Source organism: Pholcus phalangioides, unplaced genomic scaffold (assembly GCF_987345545.1).
Source record: "Pholcus phalangioides strain wild (caught in Gottingen) unplaced genomic scaffold, Ppha-v1.0 ptg000015l_1, whole genome shotgun sequence".
NCBI lineage: Eukaryota > Metazoa > Arthropoda > Arachnida > Araneae > Pholcidae > Pholcus > Pholcus phalangioides.
In genome coordinates this window covers 69,001,678-69,023,409 of record NW_028301608.1, presented here as the reverse complement: position 1 = coordinate 69,023,409, position 21,732 = coordinate 69,001,678, and the positions used below count along the sequence as shown (strand labels likewise).

The following is a 21,732-nucleotide window of genomic DNA, read 5'->3' as shown; positions in this document are numbered from 1 at the left end:
CTCTTTACGAGCGGTTAAAAAAAATCCTCGACGTCTTTTGGAATAAATAAAATATTTTTTTTCCTCTAAACAAATCAGGGTCACAAGGCCATCTTCATCGGGGCCAACTAGAAAAATCTGCTTTTTCCACAATGGTAATTATAAGGACCCCCATCTCATATCTCTGGTGAGAGGACGCGCTCGCTCTTCAGCCAACCCTCTCAAGATGTATATACATACATCCGATCGTTGCGTGTATGGTGCTAGGTCTTTTATATCAGATGACCTTAGTGGACCAAATCAAAAGTGGAAGAATTATCTGCCACCAGTAAGAGAAACACATCCCTCTTCTCCCTCTTTTCTACTTCAGACCTACAAGATCCCAATTCCGAGCAAATACATACGAAAGCATAGAAATCCCCGCACCCTCACATTGGATTATTGCCCAACAGTCCATCAAGTGACGAACTGCATTCAAACTAAACCACGTTGACTCAAAAAAAAAAAACTTTTCCCCCCGCCCCATTCATCGTGAGGAGAAGAACTTCTATGGTAGCTCCCGAGAAATCAACAGTTTGTTTTACACTCTTGGTGATTTCGTCGAAGTCAAGCAGGCGGAGATATTTAGCTTTGGAGAATTGAGAGATTTCTATCAGTAACTTCGACAATTCTCTACTTATAATTCAAAACCAACCCGAGTGAGTAAAGTTCAATCTACTTTTAACGAGATTTTTCTATAATTGCGTTTTAACATTTTTTTTTTCCTTTTAAAATTCAGGTTCGTTAAATAAAATCATGGAATCTTTTTATTACTTTCCCCCCCCCCCCCATTCCATATGTCTCATTAAAATACATAACGTTTCTTCTTCCATTTGGAAGCTAGCTAAACAGGATGATGATGATAATCCCGTTTAACGTATATGAGCTACAAAAGGGAAAAATTCTTCTACATGACATCCTATGTGAGATGAGTTCAGCTGTGTTTTGAGAAAAGCAGTAATGTTTGGGAAAATACCCAGATTATACTATATTTCAAAAGCGGGGCACAGCCTCCTATTCCCATGACGATAAAAAATTTAACATATTCTTTTGTAAAAACATAAAAATACCTTTACGATGTATATTAATTTGCATTAATTTAAAATGCTCTTAGGCCAGGATTACACTATAAAAGTTTGATAAAAGTTATTTTATAAAGCTTTAAAAATGCAGCCAATAAGGGTATCGATTGCATTTGCGAGAATATAACCAGTAGGATCATTGGTTGCATTTTTCATATTTTATAAAAGAACTTTTACCAAACTTTTATAGTATAATCCCGGCCTTAGAAGGTTAGCAACTCAAATTTTCTCTGGAAGAGATTCCCCCACTTCCGAAGGTTAATCCTGCCTACACACCTGACAGTATTAGCCAATGTATATATATATTATAGCCTTGTCCAAAGTCACGTCCTCACGAACTGTCCAGCAACTGATTGGTCACTTCATAAGGTGACGCATCTGAAGTCTGGGCCATGTACGAAGTTACCGGCAAGTCCAGACTAGGGACTTGGACCGTAAGATATAAGCATACGTTTACGGTAAATGTGATAAATCGGCAATTATATGCATAGCCAAAATCAATCGTTCCGGTAAGTTTGATAAATTTCCACGGCGTTTTATTGGACCTTTTGCCGACGATTATGCATGATTTCCTAATGAAATTGGTAAGCTTGATAAATATGAAAGAAATCATATGTATTTTAATTTTACGACTTAATTTTGCCCACATTTAGTGCGTGCGCTTCACAAAGTTTGCCATAAAAACTTAAGGCAAAATGTGTGTGTGCGTGTGAAGACCAAAGCACAAATGTTTTTTTTATGTATTTATTTTTTATCAGTCTTATTATGTTGAATAATGAATCAGTCATAAATTTTCGCATTTATCAACATGTGGAAATATAGCCAACGTATCGGTAGATCGAAGTCATCTTAAACTGAAGTTTATGCATACGGGTCCGGTAAATTTAAGTAATTGACGATTTATCATATGTATTTACAAATACGGGCTAGGGATTAAACATAATCACTGGTGAATGTGATAAATTCGCAATGTATGAATAAAATTTATCAAAGTTACCAAAATGGTCATCGATTATGTATAATAAATGGCGCTAATGCATTATAACCAGATTTATCATAGTTTTTATCATGTAACGTTCATACAACATGGCAGGAAACATATTTGAAAATTAGAGGGGGAAAAAAGGTAAGAATGAGATGAGGCAGGGCCGTCTTAAGAGCATCATGGGCCCCCGGGCCAAGTGATATTTCTGAGGCCCTACCAGGCAAATTCTTGAAAATTTCAACCTAATCTCATTTTTGTGTGGGCCCCTTTTCTCTTGAGGCCCCCGGGCCGTGCCCGGGTGGGCCCATGCCTTAAGACGGCACTGAGATGAGGATGTGGTTGAAAAAGGGTTGCAATATAATAAATGGTTGCTCCTAGAAGAAACGGTCAACAATTTTACCATTATACAGCTGAAATTCGCCGCATAAGAAGTGTTCAAAGGGGGATTGTGTTCCGATTATTGGGAATCAAGTGTGTAACGATGAACGAGTTGAAGAGAACAAAGAATTCAGAATTTCTGGTAAAAGAATGCAATTCTTGGAATGATTTCAATATATTGTCATGTTTATATGAAAACGTTCCTTGAAACAGGGAAGCACCTTGACAAACTAAATGTGTGTCTGGATGAAGGGAACTTATTGAATAGGTAGCAGATATCGAAACCGTTAGAGCAGGATTTCTCAAAGGGGGCAATATCGCCCCCGGAAGGGTGGTGGAATGTTCCAGGGGAAGCGGTAGAAGCTATAGGTTTAGTATAGGATCTTGAGGGTTGACTTGAGCTGGGGGTGAGGGCAATGAAGAAGAAATTGAACAAGGGGGCGATGGGATAAAAAAAAGTTTTTAAAACTCCGCATTTTTGGAGAAAATCGTCCCTTGGTAATTTTTTAGAAAATTCAGGGTTGGAGTGTGTCTAGTAATGCGACAACATCCATTACGAACGTGACTACAACTGACACTTTTGAACATCTAGCTCAGCCCCAAGTTACCATAACAACCGAGCCGTCATTGGAATGCCATACTGTTGTCATTCCGCGACTCGTTATAATACAGGGTCTAGTTTGCCCTCACTCATCGCCCCTTTTCCTTGACGATAAAATCACCGATATTTTTGAACGAGTATGTGGTTTCAAAATCGCTTCAAGAACGATTCACATAAAGCGAGAAAAATGCGCGGTTTCTAATCAACTTAAATTGTAGTACGGCTTTTAACTTAATGAAATAACTGACAGTTTTATCAACATCTAAAGTTCATTTGTAGTTTTTCGAAAAGTGATAGGAAAGGTTTGTTTTGAATTTTTGTCGTTTATAAATACGGAGGAGATGAATGAAGAAAAACACTTTGCATATTTTCAAGGGAAAAAGATGAAAAGAAAAAGCCCCGAGAGAGAGCCCCTTATCGATTTGGTCTCCTGACTTTTCTTTTTTGTAAACATTGGTGTCGGTCAAAACAAATGGAGCGAGGCCTACGTTTTTCGCTGAAACGACGATTAACATACAGGCCGAATCCATCAGATATCGAAAAAGATGATTCAAATGCGATTAGCGATTACGTAATTCACTGGGGAATTATCAGCAACGAGTGATGGTATTACTCATTCTGTTAAATTTAGTTCTATTGCATGACCCTCGGAGGGGTCCTCGGAAGTTTCTGACAGTAATCTTCTTAATACTGTGGTTCTCTAAGTGTGTGTGTCGCGGCGTCGTCGACCTCTGTCAAGGGCATCGCGAAGAGTCGATATATTGATGATGTATTGATATGTACATAGCCCCACATATTGCAACAGGGCCCATAGGCAGGGCTGGATCTTCAATCCTGTGAACTACGTAGCCGCGGAAGGTACCAATAGAAAGGGGCCGATTTTATAGGGTGCGAACTGAAAGGGAGCAATTTTTTTATCACCAAAATATTATTCGTTTACACTTGAAAAATGTCCAAAGCCGGCCCTGCCCATAGGCTAGGATTTTAGGTTGACCCTTGATCGGATTTTTCATGGGCCCCATTGTAGTAAATTCATATCGGGAAAACAAAAAAAAACTGAAAAGAATAGTCCCGGGCCCTAGGGCTAGAGCCCTGTCAGCCCCACGCTTGTGGGGGGCATAGATGTGTGTCCATTCATCGTTTTCCTGGGGAGCCGCGGATAAACGATGACAAGGCCAAGGGAGTCGTTGGTGGAAGAAGTTTGAGAGACAGAACCACTGCCTCTTTAATCCATATCGTGCGATTGCGACTCTTTTCTTCTCTATTTTCGGATCATATTACGTCACATCCTCTCAAACTTTTTTGTCAATTTCATTTTTCAAGTTAAAATTTCCTCCATAAATTTGTGAATTACATAACTTATGGTGTTTACGTAATTAATCGAGTTTAGCACTATGTGCATTGTTTTTCTGCATAGGGATTACGCATCTGTTTTTGTAAAACGTAGATTTGGCTCTTATTATGTTGTAGGATTTTTATTAAAAGTAGTGTTTCTCAGAATAAGCTTTGAACTTTATTGTCCTATTCGAATACATGATTACCTTGGTATTAAAAAGATCAACAGGTGCTTTCTTCTTCCCCTTTTTCCCTTCATATTTTAGCACGAAAAAAAAAACGGCAAAAATTGCGAATTTCAATCACTGATGTTATTGTTCTAATAAATGTCAAGGGGTAAATTGCTTTCAGCCAACAAAGGATGTAATTATACACTTACATCTGCAGTGAAGCACAGCCATCTGCGTGGTTTGCAGACTCTTTTTCATGGATAGTTTAAGGTGATATTAGAGTCCTCTAAGTTTGGGATGTAATGTAAGTGGAAGCGCTCTAGATATTCTCGTCGGTGTCATTAATTTGAAGGTGTTGAAATCCCATTCTCTTACTTTGTTACCGCTCAAACAATAAATCTTTCAGTTGGTATATCAAACTTATGCAATGCTCACCAAATATTTTTTCGCAATTGACTCTTTTGTTCATACTCTCTCTGTCGGCAGATTATATTTTTCCGGCGCATCCTTGGCCTAGAACTCGGTCATTGATGGTGATCTGAAAAAGAAACAAAAAAGATTCTCTTTCTCTCTGATATTCTGCCAGAAATCAAGGAGAGAAAAGAAAAACAACAGTCGCACAAAGTGACACTAAGGCCATGTCAATCCAAAAAAGTTATAGACTATGTTTTTCGAGAAGGACAATGGTGGGGGAGGTGGGCGGAATAAATTACTCCCTTTACGTAGTGCATTCTGAGCCTAGTATATCGACCCATCACGGCATCTTTAAGCCATTGCTTGCGAGCACCACGGTGCTCCCTAAAGTACCCAGAGTGCTCGATGCTCGTGTCCAATTTCGTGCTCGCGAGCACTTGATCAACGTTCCAATTAAAGGATCTCGTAAAAATTGCATTCAAGGATTGAAATCATTCTGATTTCATGCATTGATATGGTAAACTTGCGGTAAGGGTGCTCGTCTTTTGGTGACGGGTACAGGCAGTGCTCGTGACTAGAGAAAGGTTGAAGACCTCTGTGTTAAGATAATCTCAACTTCGGTAAAATAAAGGATAATAATTTGAACTACGATGATGATCTCACTTTTAGGAATAACTCAAATGTATGGGAAACCCAAATGAACTCAAAAGTCATTATGTAGCGTTTAAGTTTATAACGTGGCGTTGAAAAGAGAGCGAAAGCACGGACAGAACTTCTTCAAAACACACTTTATTAACAAGTGTGAGTTAACAAGCGTTTCCCTCAACTACCTTTAATTCTATTGATCTTTTTTTTTTAATACTATACATATAAAAAATTTAGACGAAATCAAAAGTTCAACGAAACCACAACGCGGGCAAAGTTGGTTTTTTTTCAGCAAAAACTGACCCGTTTTTTAGACGGTTCCTCCTCCTCCTCTTCCCCCCCCCCCCACCCGCAATTTCGGAACGGACTTTTGAACAGAAAAACTCGGCTTATATACGAGAGTGTACATATTCGGTATATAATTCTAGAGAAAGTTCCTTGCTTTAAAAGACTACACGAAGAAATATCGAAATTTAATAATATTTTTCTACGGGAGATGAATACTGTATTTGGTTTTGTTCTTTGCAATTTGTAATTTTTTATTTAAACCTTTACTCTAGTTTTTTTTTTATTTGACGCGTGTACAAGCAATGGAATTCCTCAGAAATGAATGTATGTGAATAAATGCATAGATTGTCGTTCATAAATCCTACTGTCACGTCTTGTGTACCATTAAACTCGTGTCATGTTTTGTAAGCTGTCACCTTGTCCAGTGATGGAGATGTTTGACTTCGCTTGATATTTTTGTTATTTGCTCATCGTGATCGCTCAAGGTTCTTCACGATTACTGTTCTTCCTACACGACAGCATTTAGCTGTTAATTGTAGCAACATTTCGTACACGAAGACAGTTTATCGGCTTTGATACTAATGGCAGAATAACACACCCTCTAGTTCCACCGCGTGTCGCGTATTATTTTATCCTCCTTCAATAGTCAATTGGAATTCCTCTTATAAAGCATGTCGCGAGATTGTTGATCGTGTGAACTCCTTTATCTATATTGTGCTTGTTGATATTTTACTATTACAGTAAAACCTGTCTTTAACGGAACCTGTGTTCAACGGAAAAAAATCTCGGTCCCTTGCGATTCCGTTGGAGACAGGTTTTACTGTATTTATTTTCTTTCTAATTGTGACTTTCTAATTGTGACTTTCTAATTGTGACTTTCTAATTGTGACTTTCTAATTGACTCTCTATGTCGTTGTTCCTACAGATTCATATACTATATGCAAATCTGTTGAATGGGCAGAGTGCATTGTCATTCATCGCACATTTCAGTTATCTTAGATATCAGTGATGAAGACGAACAACAACGACTCCGCTATGGGCGTTAACAAAGGTAAAGTTACCGAATGTAAAGAATTTACGGATATCGTTGGTGGTCACGGGCCATGGCAGCTCGGAATCTTCGCTTTCTTTTTCTTTTGTGCTGCACCTCACTGCATGCATAACTTGATCATGACATTTTTCGCCCCTAATATCGACCATTGGTGCGCAAGACCACCCGAGGTAAGTAAATCGAGATTTACCGTTTACTAATCAATCTTGAACAATCAAAACTATCCTATTATCTGCGCAGTAAAAGTACAATCTGATCTCGGTGTAACGTCACATCCCTTGAGACAGTATTACACTGTAAAATGTTTATGAAAATTCTTTCATAAAACTTGACAAATGCAACCAATAAGCTTATCGGTTACATTTGCTCGAATGTAACCGATGATATTATTGATGTAATGCCAGCTTTAAGTGTTTTTTAATAATGTAAATTTTTATAGTGTAATACCAGCTTTAAGACAGAACAAAAATTACTCCATAGGAGAGGTTACTTGATAACCAGTTAGCCGAATTTGTTATTAGCGAGATAACAGTGAAATTAATAGACGTTATTAAGGTCTGACGTTATACAAAGTCACTTGATCAGTATTATACAGGGTGTCCTGTAAGTGCTAATGCGGCACTTATCTCATCAACCGTTCTTCGTAAAGGAATGATTCCAGTTTAAAAAGTGCTCAAAATGTGTTCCGAAATCATCTTGTACCAGTTTTGAGAGTGAAAATACAGTGTGCCACGAAATAAAAAAAATTAAATTTTTATACGGGCTCTTGTCCTCTAACTTCCAATTAAAAAGGTGATGTCCTGTCACTTCTGAGGCCCAACAAAAAAAACCCCACGGTTTTTATTTTAATATTCGCTGAGATATTTGAATTCAAAAGTTGGAGAAAATGTGAGAAAGACTGGCATAAACTAACGGACAAGCTCATTTGAATGCTCTGCTTTTGAATTCAAATATCTCAGCGAATATTGCAGTTAAAAACATTATATATATTGGTGGGCTCAGAAGGGACAGGACATTAACTTGGCAATTGGAAGTTAGACGACAAGAGCCCGTATAAAAAAATTTTATTTTGTGATACACTGTAATTTCTCTCTCAAAACTGGTACAGAGTAATTTTTGAACACTTTTTGAGTATTTTTTAAATCGGAAACATACCTCTAAAACGAACGGTTAGTGAGTTAAAAACCGAATTAGGACCTACAGGATATTCTGTATTAAATGCTACGCGTCAACGATAACTACAAGGTGTAAACCTGTTCACGAGTTTTCGCCCACGCAAAATCTCATTTCTCTGAGAATCGGGACATACCCAAAAATGAAATAAATGAATTATATGAACTTGAATAATATCGATGAATAGGTTTTTTCCCCTATCTGTTAAGGTACTAGCGACAAACATGAGCGCCGAGCACTGGAGAAATCACAGCCTGCCTCTGGAGTACAGGAGAGGTGTCCTCGTCCCAAGTAGGTGTTACGTGCTGACCAAGGACAATTATTCTACTCTGTCCGGCTTGAAACGAACCCCCGACGGTTCAGCAGCTAGCTGCGAATCTTGGGAATACGACGTTTCTTCTTATCGTGCTACCATGGTCGACGAGGTAAGTTTACACACCTGTGAGAGATAAGCATATTTATACCCTGTGATCCGCTTTATCTTCATTTCCTCTTCGATTCAACGTGAATGCATTTTTTTTTCTATTTAGGTGCAAAAGAAAAAAATAATAATAACTGGCAACCCCATCTGATATTGTGGTTTTTTTCGATGCTTTCTTTTTCCGTTGTATTATTATTTAGAAAATATTTATAACAAATTAATTGTCCAATTGAGTTTGACAAATCTACTGAAATAGGGCTCGCAATCTACAAACTGATTGCTGATCAAGCAAAAGGAATGTATTCCCCAATAAAACTTTTGTCACAATATTAAAAATGGCTTTAATTTTATGATACTGGTCGAGGCGAGACCTGAAATGGTTGTACAGTGCCTCGGAATTATCGCGTAAAAGATAAAATTACGGATCATCTATCTCTTCTGCGCTATCTATCTCTTCTCGATGACATGCCATAATTCAAAGACCAAATGTTAGAGCGAATTAGTCCTTTACGTACATGCTTTTGGCAACAGTGATGCATCTAAAAAAGTGTATCTTTGTTGGAAATGGGGGTAGGAATGAAAGAGTGGAACAGGCTTTCAATTCTTGCTCCTCTCTTCTTCCTGCCTATATAAAAACATATATACCTTCCTCTGTATATTTTTTTACTCGTCATAACTCAGCGAGTGGGAAAAGAACAATAATAATGCTGAGGTAAAGGAGGATAAAGCAGTTCAAAAAACAAATCTTTTATATGGTTAGCAATAAAGAGTCTCGATTCGAGGAAAAGAAAGGAGGGAGAGCTCGACTATATTTTTTTCCATTTGGTCCGAGACGAGATATCTCGTCTCAGTACGCAAAGAAATTAAAAGTCTTGGAGCAAACTTCGTTGATTGATTTAATGGGACTTAATTCGCTGTTTCTCTGATTTCGAAGGGGAGGATTCCCCCCCCCCTTTTTTTGTACGAATTTAAAATCATGTTTCATCGTGTTTTTCTTTTTATTTTTGCAGTTTGATCTCGTGTGTCATAGGGAATGGATGATTTCGATGGCCAAAACTGTCTATATGGCGGGATTTCTGGTATCGGTCGTACTTTGTGGTCAGCTGTCCGACAGGTAACGGTTACAATCTCCCTTCCCCCTCCTCCCGTTAATTTTTTTTAAACTGTGCATCTACTGATTTTGAAGAAAAAAAAGAAAAAAAAATATGCAGTATATATATATATATAAATCGTGACATTTTTAACGGTCGTTTATAGTATATTATTTGTTTTTTTTATATTTTTCCCTAAGGTTTGGTCGACGCCCGATTGTGATCGTTTGCTTGATCGTTTTTCTGATTGCCGCTTTCATAACTCTGCTGTGCACCAACTTCGTCATGTTCATCGTTCTTCGTTTCTTCGTCGCACTTGGTCTGACCTCTGTTTTCACGGTTTCGTACGTTGTCCGTGAGTGTGGATTTTAAACTAAAGTCATGTGAATAATACACATATATACAGGGCATTCGTTAACTATGTGTTTCAACACAATAGGGGAGTGGGGTGTGATAATAGACATCAAGACGAACAATCTTTACAATTAAACCTGTGTTTCTGACATTCCACTTAGAATGTCAGATATTTCTTATTATCTGTGTAGATTCCGACTTACTGTAGATTCTTATATTGTGATGCAATAATATTTTGTTATAGCATGTAAAAGTTATTATTATAATTTATTTTTCGAATGTAGTCACCGAGATGGTGAGCGCAGAATACCGTTCCGTTTACTGCTTCCTGTTCAAGTTAGGATTCGTTTTCGCCTATATGTTACTACCGGGGATCGCTTGGCTGATACCCAGCTGGTTTTGGTTGCAGTTTACTATTACAGTACCGTGGCTGGCGCTCTTGAGCGTCTTCTGGTAAGTTAAAATTCAGAAACTTCATACTGTAATAGTTGATAAATCCGCCATATGCGATCGTGCGGGAATCGTTCGCTTTTCGAAAGTCCAGGTTCATTTCATTTCCCACGTTCACTAATAGCCGGTTGGTATTAATTTTCTGTTTTTCTCCAACTTTGAAGAGCGAATGCGAATCGGTTTCCCCAATATTTGTCCGCAGAGAGCGTCAAAGCATTTTGTGATTTCTATGCTGTCATACCAGACAAGACCCGAGTTCTGTCCCTTTCGGGATGTTATCCCTTTACCCATGTGGGTTGGGTCATGCTTGGGAGGTAATTTCTATGCTGACACAACTGTTCGAAATTTTTTTGAGATGCACCTAAAACAGAATTCTGTCTGTATAGGGTCGTGCCTGAAACGCCAAGGTGGCTGATGATACACGGCAAATATTCCGAACTCGAGAAAGTTCTCATGAAAGCTGCGGAAAGGAATCGAAAAGATCTCAAGCTGGCTAAAGGGGCGATAACGGATTTCATAAGACAAGTAGCTTCTGAGGTGAAAATTTTCAATCTTTCACGATATTCATTTCAATACAATATCAGACATTATGTTTTTTTGTTTTTTTAATTTTCGGATACTATATACTGAAAATTATACTGAAAAATATATATTCATATTTTTTTGAATATATGATATGTAATCACAAAATTTTCATGTTTACCATTTTGACAATGAGTTTCGATGAAAACATTTTCACTAATTTGTATTTTTTTTTATCGTTGTTATGCAATAAAATTATACATACATACATACATACATATATGAATGTGATTCATCGATTTCTTTACGATTAACCGACGATTATTTGTGTTTAAGACAGAAAAGACAGCAAAGTGGAAGGAATGAAACTGTACTAGATCTGCTTCGGACACCCCGTCTCAGGATAATTACTATCAGCATGTATTTTGCCTGGTAAGAATTAATAACCAAAAATGTACATACGTGTGTTATTCTTTTTTTTACTTCAGTGTTTTGTTCGTCGATTCGTATACCGTCATTAGCATCTATATCTTATAAATGATGTACGACAGTGATTCCCAAAATGAGGTGACGTATTACCACGAGATATTTTGTGGATAAAATGATATTGAAGGCAATGATAGGGCTGTGATTCCCAACCGGTGTGTCACGGCGATTCGGGACGACACCGTAATGCCTCTGAATCGGATACGGGTGATTAAGTTTGTAGCCTATATGTGTGAAAATAAATCCAAACCATAGGCTGCGGTCATAGTAGAGCAAAGAGGTTAAGCTATATGAGAATTACGAACTTTTTACGAAGAAAAAAATGCATAGGGTTAGAGGAAGAGACATATTCTCGCCCATATTCTCGACATATGTTCGCCCATAGAGAAGGAGGATAGAGAAAATATATGGTCGGAGGGGTTCTGAAATGTAAGGGTGTAATGAAAGAAAAAAAAAAGGAGAGAAACGGGCTAATAAGCAGATAGCGAAAATCAGCACCTAGAGGTGAAAACAAACTGGATTGTTCGAATCCTGCACCTCATTGAGTGCTTCCTTCTCTTCTTCTTGAGTATGTGCGGTTTAGAACAAAAAAATACAATTGTTTTCGTTGCTAGTCTCCATTATGCACTCCCGTACCTCGTGGTCGCCTCACTATATGTCCGGCCATAGGCGGATACAGAGAAGTGATCGCTCCCCTCCCCGTTCAGTGAAAACTGTATTATTGGCTTAGGTGGCAGGATGGAGGTGGATATTCACCCCCCCCCCCGTTCTATGCATACTTCCGGCGATTCCCTCGTTCAGGGGGGGGGGAAGTGGAGGCTGTATCCGCTTATGCTCCAAACATTATTGCATCACCGCGTTTAGTCCAGAACACGAGTCCCTCAGTCATCAGTTTTCAAAGTTTAGCTATACGTTTCTGTATTATTTCTGTATACACAGCGATGGCCAACCAGAAACAAACATTATTATGATGTTGAAGGGCGTCCTGTAGGTACTAATGCGGCCTTTATCTCACGAATCGTTCGTCGTAGAAGTGTGATCTCAATTTTAAAAATGCTCAAAACGCGTTCAAAAATGCCTTGTACCAGTGATGAGATAAAGACCGCACACATACCTGTAATGCACAAACACTGTATGCATTAATATTATAAACACACACCTCTTCTACAATGTAAACTGACTTTTGAATTTCGAATAATGTCTCATCCACACTGAACTCGGGAAAAAAAGTCATTCGATAGAAAATTCTTGGAACACAAAGGCAAAATAAACAAAGGGAGGGGGAATGAATGATAATCCTTCATTCACTAACTGATCTCGAGAGATAGAGATATATTGTCTGGGGAAAGGTATTTTGAACTCTAACTAGACACAGTTCAGAGTTCAGAACTTTCGATCAAATGGCTATTTCATTTTTTTTCCTCTATAAGCTCTTCCCTCCAATTTTTTCCCCCTAAAAACCTTATCTCGTGAGCTTGGGAAAGATCGATAAATCGATCTTTCAGATGGAGTTTCATCACGATCTTTGAACCGAAGAAAAAGAATCCAGAAAAATCGCAGTTTAATTTTGGCGTAAGCATATGCGCCATATGTAAACGTCTCGCCATGTTTTCTCCCCTTTTTTTCCTTCAAGTCGAGACCTAAGCACGTGAATTCGAAGAACCGTTAACGTCAAGCCAATAAACAAACGTTACCACTTTTTTGCCTGTCTCATTGAATTTCATGCAGAATATATTAAATCTTTTTCTTTTTTACATTTGGTCATGACAAGAAATACACAAAGATATCAATATCAATGAAACATGGCGGGAAATTACGACTCGCATTGTTATAATTCGAATTGAATTAAGCAACTCGCATATTATCATGCAGGGTGCATAAGCAAGTCCCTTTATCCTGGAATAACTCGCGAACCGTTGATCCTAGAGCCATATATGTACTTCGAACTGGCAAAAGTATCCAAATAATGCGTAGACCTCAAATACGTCATTCATATTGCAAGGGGTTGTACACACTTATTAAAATAAGCCAATTAACTGTTTATTCGGTCACCCTGTCCTAAAAAACCAATTAGAGTGTTGTTGCCTCGTCTTCCGTTCTCCTGAGGCCAAAAAAAATCCATGTTCTTTAATTTGCTGAGGTATTCGAATTCGAAAACCGCTGAAAATGAGGAAAAAAACAGCATATGAAGCGTAGAATGAGCTTGTCTGTTAGTTTATGGGTTCTTTCTATCATTTTCAATGATTTTCGAATTCAAATATCTAAGCGAATATTGCACTTGAAGAAACATGGAATTTTTTTGTTGGCCTCAAGGAGACAGAGGCATCTACTTTTTTTATTGGGTTTTCTGGACAGGGTGACCGAGTAAAAAGTTAATTTTTTATTTTAATAATTATACAACCCCTTGCAATATGAATGACGTATGTGAGAAAATGTTATTTGGATACTTTTTCCAATTGGAAGTATGCTTCTAGGATCAACGGTTCGGGAGTTATTCCAGGATAAAGGGACTTTCCTATGCAGACCCCTGTATGTACAGAGTGTTCCACAATCCGCTGACGGCTTTCAAAATGGGAATAGCAAGAAAACAGTGACAGATATTAAAGTCATTCTTGAGGAATATAAATGAGTGAAGTCAGGAAATTCAGCTCCGTTATTCATGTTGGAAGAGGTTGTACAATTATCGAAATAAAAAAAATTAACTTTTTATAAGGACATCCTGTGCCCAAAAACTCCATTAGAAAATTGTTGCCTTGTCTCTCCTGATGCAGTCTCAAGTGCGATATTCGCTGAGATATTTGAATTCAAAAATCGGAGGAAAGTTGGGAAAGAACGCAGCAAAAACTGTCGGACAACGCTTTCTATCCCAACTTTGCTCTGATTTTTTAATTCAGATACCTCTGCGAATATTGTACTTAGAAACGTGGATATGTTTTATGTTGGCAGCAAGACAGACAGTGCAACAACTTCCTAATTGGGTTTTTGGTCCATATAAAAAGTTATTTTTATTCTATTTCAATAACTATACAACCCTTTGTTTGCATCATGAATGGCGTAGCTGAATTTCTTGACTTATCACGTTCATACTCCGTAAGAATGACTTTATTATCTGTCACCATTTTGAAAACCGTCCGTCGATTGGGGGGAATGATGTCTGTATGAATACAACATGAAAACATAACACAAAAGAATACAAGAGGAAGCCAGATAATTATGATAATCATTTCTCGATCGCAGGTTTATAATATCGTACATATACTACGCACTTTCTTGGAATACGAACGATCTCGGAGGTGATCCGTACTGGACGTTTTTCATATGCGGCGCAGTCGAACTACCGGCCACCATCATATTCATGTATCTCAGCAAAAGAATCGGCCACCGACGAGCGCTCACCATCACGAACGTCGCCGCTGGGCTGTGCCTTTTACTTATGATACCTGTGCCCGAAGGTAAAGACGGTAATTCCATAAAAATACAAGTGCATAAAGAAATGAATTAGTGTGTAGATCAGTGTTTCTCAACCGCTGGGCCGCGGCCATCCTTCAAATCGAACCACGTGTGAATCGCTGTCATTTTTCACCTATTTGTTTCCCCATTAGTCGTGTGTATCACTGGACTTTCCACTCACAAAAAGAAAGAAAAAAGAAACCAACAGGGCTGCGCGGGCTCCCAAAGGTTGAGAACCACTGGTGTAGATAATAGCATTACTACAACTAATCAACATAATAATGTTTTGTTATTCTCATTTAGAAATGACGTGGCTCGCCATAACAGTATCAATGACCGGGAAGTTCTTCAACTCCGGATCTTTTGATATCATCTACATCTATAGCGCCGAGGTGTTCCCAACTGTTGTCCGGAACGTAGGAGTGGGATCGAGCTCGACGTGGGCTCGCGTAGGGGCCTTAACTGCACCGTTTATAAAACAGTGGGTGCGTATATTGACCATAGACCATCTCTCGATGTCTAACAAAATGCCGAATGAAACTGAATAATTTTAATTTTTGCTCTATTCTTAGTATACATTTTTAATTTTTTTTTTTTCTGAAGGCTGACGTGACTCACGTGTCCGTGCCGCTAGCCATTCCCGGAGCACTGTCTATTTTAAGCGGACTGATTTTGTTCTGGTTGCCAGAAACCAAAGGAAAGAAGCTACCGGACACATTGGAAGAGGGCGAACAGTTTGGAAGGTACTTCTGTCATAATATCACTACGATATAGTCCATTGTTTCCCAACCTTTTTTTATTGTCGTGGGCCGCGACCTCCCATAGTAAAGGTTAATGCTTCTTGACGAAGTCTCTTTCCAACATACATTCCAAGCAGGGTCGCAATTAGATACTTTGGCAACCGGGGCAAGAACGCATTTTTGCGCCCCCATCTAATGTAGAAGAAGCAGTTAAAGGGTGCATTCGGCGCTCCCTTCCGTCATCGCCTGGGGCACAAGATGTATTGTTTTTTATAACTTGAATTTTATCGTAAAAACTGAATAAATCACAATTTCACAGTAGAAAATATGTTATTTATATGAATGAAAAAATGAATGAATGATTTCGCGGACCCCTAATAAACTACTCACGGGGAAATCCACGGACCACTGGTTCAGAAATACTGATGTAGTGTGTATATGATGCCTACGCACACAATGGTCCTTGCGCTAATGAATCCAAATTCCAATCCAAGCCTCTATGCACACAAACAAAGAAAAAAATCCTGTACAATAAATCTAACTCTAAAAAATCGAGTGTTGCTCAGGAAATTCCCCAAATGATTGGGTCGTGAAAGAATGTCAAAAAAAGTGCCTCCCTCCAACACTTTTTTTTCTATTGGGAAAATCATTAGGTCTCGTGTGTGAAGACATCTTTACGGGTTCAGCAAATATGATATTTCATGTATGATGGATTCAATTCATAGTAAACTTTCAGCAGTCAGTAAGCATTGACTGATTACGCAATTATTGAAATTTTCCGGGTTATTATTCCCTGCCGTGATTGGGTCATTATCATAGCAAAAAGTTCCATCCACTGATGCCGTGAACATCCTCGGTGATGGTGGGCAAGTAGACGGTGTGACCTCCTCGGAAGGTCGAGTATGTTAGTCGAAGTAGTGGACAAAACGTTTGCTATAAAAGCGGTCACGGCATAACAACCTGGAACGTTTCAATGGTTCTGTTAGTCGTAAAGAATACAAGAGCTCACTAGTACCTGGACTGATTAGTTTCGTTGTGTGTCAAGTTAGTAACGAAATAATGAAGAAAATTGAAGCAAAAAAACCATTGATAGCGGCAAAGCGAGTGAAGTACAGTCGAATCTCGTTAAGACGAATTTGTTCAATGCGAATTGAATGCTTGTCCCGTGGATGTCGTTTAATGTCAACGTGTAAACAACGAACTCTTTCTATCTATCGGTTAAGGTGTCTTAACGTGATTCGACTGTAATAACAATTGCAAAACGTATGGTACAATATACAAAGGGGAGTGCGCATTTTCAAAGGAATACTTGAAGCACGGAAACTCTTGGAACCAACCCTCATAGTCGTATTTTTGCGATTGATAATAGTTTCCTTCGTGTTAGAAATTACGTTGTTTTTTTTATTGCCTTTTTCCTTCTAATAATCTCTCCTCTACGGGTTGATAAGATAGCTTTTTTTATCTCAGCAACAATTGTTGCAGTTTCAATGTTACGTCGATTCTGTGATTCCGTTTATCTCATTCAATCCATTATATGATTTTTTTGGGGTTTTTTTTTGTTCCTTCTTCAACACAGAGTGCACGATAGTCGAGGCTGCCGGGCCTCTTGCTTAGACAGGCCTGCATTCACAGCAATGAAAGTGAAAAGAAAATTAATTATAATATATAATAATAATTATTATTTTATTTATTGTTTATTTATTTCCATGCGTGTTTAAAAAAATGGCAACACCTCACCAATGGAAACGTTCATAAAAATCTAAATAGAGTAGTATAAGAAATTGGAGAAAATTGTTCGCTTCGCTTCGCAAAGGTTTCACAATGTTTTTTCCCCTAGGGTCCTTTCGTCTAGTTAAGTCAGAATGCACACTGGACTGATGCAATAAGCGATACAACCCGCAACTCGACGCGGATTGGTTAAAAAACCTGTAAAAATCTAAATACCTGAATTGCAGGTTTTTTTTAATCGAGTTGCAGGTTGTATCGCTCGTGTGAACCCGGCCTAGGCGTGGCCCTGCTTCAACAGAAGCAGAAAACAATCTTCTCAAGCCTTGCCAAACATGTGAACGAATCTTGAAGTAATAGTTCGCGAGTCACAGAAGTGAAGTGTAATAATTGGATATTTGTACCATTGTATGTCTGTTGTTCTCTGTGGCTAGACTTTTTAACGGGAGATCAGCTCGCATTCGCGCCTTGGGATCACTGGGCACTCCGTGATAATGAGATCTGGTACTATGATTAAGTATGTTTATTGGTAGGCTGGTACTTACAACCAGGTACGAGGGCCTGTTAACATCAACGTGCGCGGGTGCCACGATGCTGTTAAGACTGCCCGAGGATGGATCCGAGTAACTAAAATTTTGAGTATCTCTCACAAATATTGAGAGTTTACTATATACAGAAAGGACAGTTCACCCAGCAAATGAGGGAGATAAGTATTTCTGGAATATATTATCGTTCTGTGTGTAGTTTACATCAATTCAGGGAGAAAAGGTTCGAAATTTTTTAAAAACATTGTGTTCCGCATTCCAGGAATTTTGTGTGTGTTTGTGTGCGTGAATTTATATAATATATATATTATATTCTTTTTTTCCCCTTTTCTCCATCAACTGTGTAGAAAGAAGCCAAAGCTGACCAAAGACGGGACGAACGGCGTGCATATGCGGAATGGGCTAGTTTAAGCCTTCTCACTACATCGATGTTCTCGTTCATGTATTCTGCGGACATCTCACCCGATTTTTCTTGAAAAAAATAAAGAAAGAACTGAAACAAAAGCATTTGGGATCAAAAAACGCCGGAGGCAGATGCCGGTTTCTAGTTTGTAGGAATCGTTTCTGGCGTGTGTTTGTGGCAAAAGAGCGATCTCTATTATTTGTGGCATTTTATAGACATTCAATCTCATCACGCAGGAAGTGCTCTTTCAAAATGACCAAACATTCGAGTGCATTCAGATGTGATACGTGTATTGCGTATGGCACACACACATATACCGCAACTAATTTTTTTTCAACTATAATATGGTTTATAACTTTCAATATTTTTTTTATCGAAATCATCAGTGTTGCTTGTGTCTGTGTGATTGATAAAAGGGTCGACCCGAATGCTGCAGGGCAAAGCCTACATCGGCAGTTCCTGTTGGGACATCATCAGTCGTTTGATGCTGACTGGGTTCTCTACGCGAGCCCTACTTATCTCTCGTGACCCCCCCCCCCCCCCACTCCCAGTTGAAAATAATATTCGTATTTTTTGAACTTGACTGTATTCCATTATTGAAATCGATTTGTACATATTTATTTAGATATTTTTCTTCGATTACAAAAACAGCTTGAATAAAATGCTGATATTTATCGAAAAAGTTGATGCATTAAAATTTATTAGAATAATCTTCATTTACGGAAGTTTCCACATCATTTTATGGCGCTACATGAACTCTCTGAAATCTGCAATAAATCGAAATTGTATTATACAAAAAAAAATTCCAATTTGTTTTCTTATTTTTCAATTGTGGCGTCTGATACTCGAGCTTGATACGAAATAGATTCACTCGTCGCTGATTGAAAAGAGAAAATTGCGCATTCTCCGTACATGGAAAAGGGCTCTATTTCAGTCTTACAGATCTCTTTAATCCACATTCCAGAAACATTTCAATCTTTTTCATGAGCTTCTTGGCGGAATTCCGTTCGGATACGCCCTATTTCAACGGAAATCCGCCAAGCAAGACATTTTTGATTGCGAGCTAAAATATTTAAGCCTAAAAAAAATTCAGGAATTAGAAAAGACACAAAAACAAAATCAACGTTCTTCAACCACTGATGCCTCTGCGAGTCCCCACCCCCAAATATCTCGTGGTGAATTTTTTTCAGTAGAATTGCAAGCGAAATTACACTAATTGAAGTTTTTCGATAGTGGACCATATATATATATATATATATATATATATATATGTATATATATATATGTATATATATATATATATATATATATATATATATATATATATATATACACACACTTTTTATATTTTACCAATTGATATTTTTTGTGGAGGTTTCACAAACATGATTTCCTCCATTTCTGATTTTTCCCCACATTTCATTCTAATTTTCAGAAACAATCAAGAATTTTTATTCTTTCGGACACTCTTCGTGAAACACCTCGGAACAAATCACGAAACCACTCCAATCATTTCTGATCACCAGAAGCGGATTTATGGTTTTGCCGCCTGCGGGCGGACACAACACACACTTTACCACCCTTCTCCCGTTCTAGTATGATTTTCCCGAAAACTCATTCTTCTAATTTGCGGCCCAAGGCCCACTCAGCTCCCCCCGTAAATGTGCCTCTGTCTCTAAGTCACTGTTTTGGTCACTCACATACTTGTACACTATCTTTGTCATTCATTTGGTCACTCACCGAACTAGTATCTCACTCTTTAGACCAGGCTTACGGCGATCACTGGCCTGGTTCCTCGTTTTCTAGGTCACTCTTATGCTCAAACACTCTCTAGGTTATTCTTTTGGTCACTCACCTGCCTTCATACTTCCTCGTCTTTCTTTTGGTTGGTCACTGACCTGCTCCCCTGCTCTCTAGGTCACTCACATGCTTGCAAACTTCCTAGGTCACTCTTTCTGTCACTTACTTACCTTGTCCGTCAGCAGAGGCGTAATTATGATATTATGGCCTGTGAGAGTAAAGAAATTCTGCCACCCTTCTCCCATTCTGCTAATTTTCTTGAACTCAATTTGCCCGCCCCCCTCAAATTTGCCGCACCTCCAAACTTACCGTTCCTGGTCTATAGCCGAGCTAGATATAAACACGCCTCTTGCTATCACCCTGTATAACTCGGTCCCGAATTAGGAATCACGAAGGATTATGCATAAAATACGCGAATGTACTGCAACCAGTCTCTCAAACTCATTGAATAATAACACCAATTACGTTTATTCAATCAACATGTGAAATGAACGCACACAGGACATGGAAATATTTTTCAAAAAGGCTACGATACACGCGTGTTTAGTCTTTGGGCAACTTGACAGAGACTAGGTCTCGCAAATCGTTTTCGCACCTCTGGAGTTCGGCGCTGCTCTTGGTTTTGTCGGCTTGAAGCGATTTCATCTTGTCCGTGGCGGCTTTTATCTTCTCGTTCAGCGACCTGATGGTGCCTTCCCTGGTACCGAGAAGAAACATGCGCCCTATTTGCTTGTACGTCAAACCGTCGGCTATCGCGTCCACTTGCTTCTTGGCGTAATTTGCCCGATCCATCAGGTTCTTCAGGTGCTCGATCTGCATGTCGGCCAGCTTTACCTTCTGAGTCGTTTCCAAGAGCCTAATCTGCATCTCCTGAAAAGCTGCTTTCAGCTCCATATCCACGGGGAAACTCTCCTCCATTATATGATTTGACTATTTTCCAATAAAAACTCGCACAAAAGAAAAGGAAACAACTTTAAATTACTGGAGGCGAAACACAATTTCCGTACGATTGAAATCCGCTTCCGATCGAACAAAGATTTTGAAGCCTTTGAAACTGCTGTTTACCTCAAAGTGTCAGTCGGAGTACGTGTATATATTACGCATCCTGCTGCTTTCATTTTAGTCGCGACTCGATCATTTTATGCAATCCAGCGAAGCACGTGATTTCCAGGGAAGAAAGTATAATAAAATTTCATGAATTAACCTCGGTGAAATCAATCGGGTAACTTTCCATTGAAAGTAATCGAAACATTGCTTCTAATTTACTACGTCTTCTTTAATCTACTTTCTCTGAAAGGCGTAACTTGAGGCCGAATCGTCTTTCGGGGAACTAAAAAAAACGAATTAAAAAGTGGTTGCCCTGTCTCCTTTGAGGTGAACAAAAGAATTTCCATGTTTCTAAGTGCAATATTCACTGAGATTTTCGAATTCAAAAAACGGAGGAAATTTGGTAAAAAAAAACAGTGTTAAAACGTTTTTTTTTCACCGTTGCGGGTAAAACGGTTTTCCCGGTTTTAAGTGACTGCACGCCGTTTGAAAACTTTTTTTTAATTGAAATCATGTTTCGAAAGTCAACGGTTACAGACATATCCAAAGTGCAAATAA

The 21,732-nt window shown here is 38.6% G+C and overlaps 1 protein-coding gene and 1 pseudogene across 1 annotated transcript; one reads left to right on the top strand and one right to left on the bottom strand.

The window, feature by feature from the left end:
• The first annotated feature begins 202 nt into the window (after window positions 1-202).
• On the top strand, window positions 203-19,122 carry LOC149076607 (organic cation transporter protein-like). The gene is made up of 12 exons (XM_089244227.1): window positions 203-677; window positions 6,842-7,137; window positions 8,350-8,565; window positions 9,572-9,675; window positions 9,853-10,007; window positions 10,291-10,459; window positions 10,843-10,993; window positions 11,319-11,410; window positions 14,702-14,916; window positions 15,218-15,399; window positions 15,518-15,657; window positions 18,272-19,122. Exons 2-12 carry the CDS (start codon window positions 6,925-6,927, stop codon window positions 18,333-18,335), a joined length of 1,701 nt encoding a protein of 566 aa, XP_089100353.1. The 5' UTR covers window positions 203-677; window positions 6,842-6,924; the 3' UTR covers window positions 18,336-19,122.
• Window positions 19,123-20,670: 1,548 nt separating this feature from the next.
• Window positions 20,671-21,045, bottom strand: LOC149076606 (prefoldin subunit 1 pseudogene; annotated as a pseudogene).
• Between the last annotated feature and the right edge of the window lie 687 nt (window positions 21,046-21,732).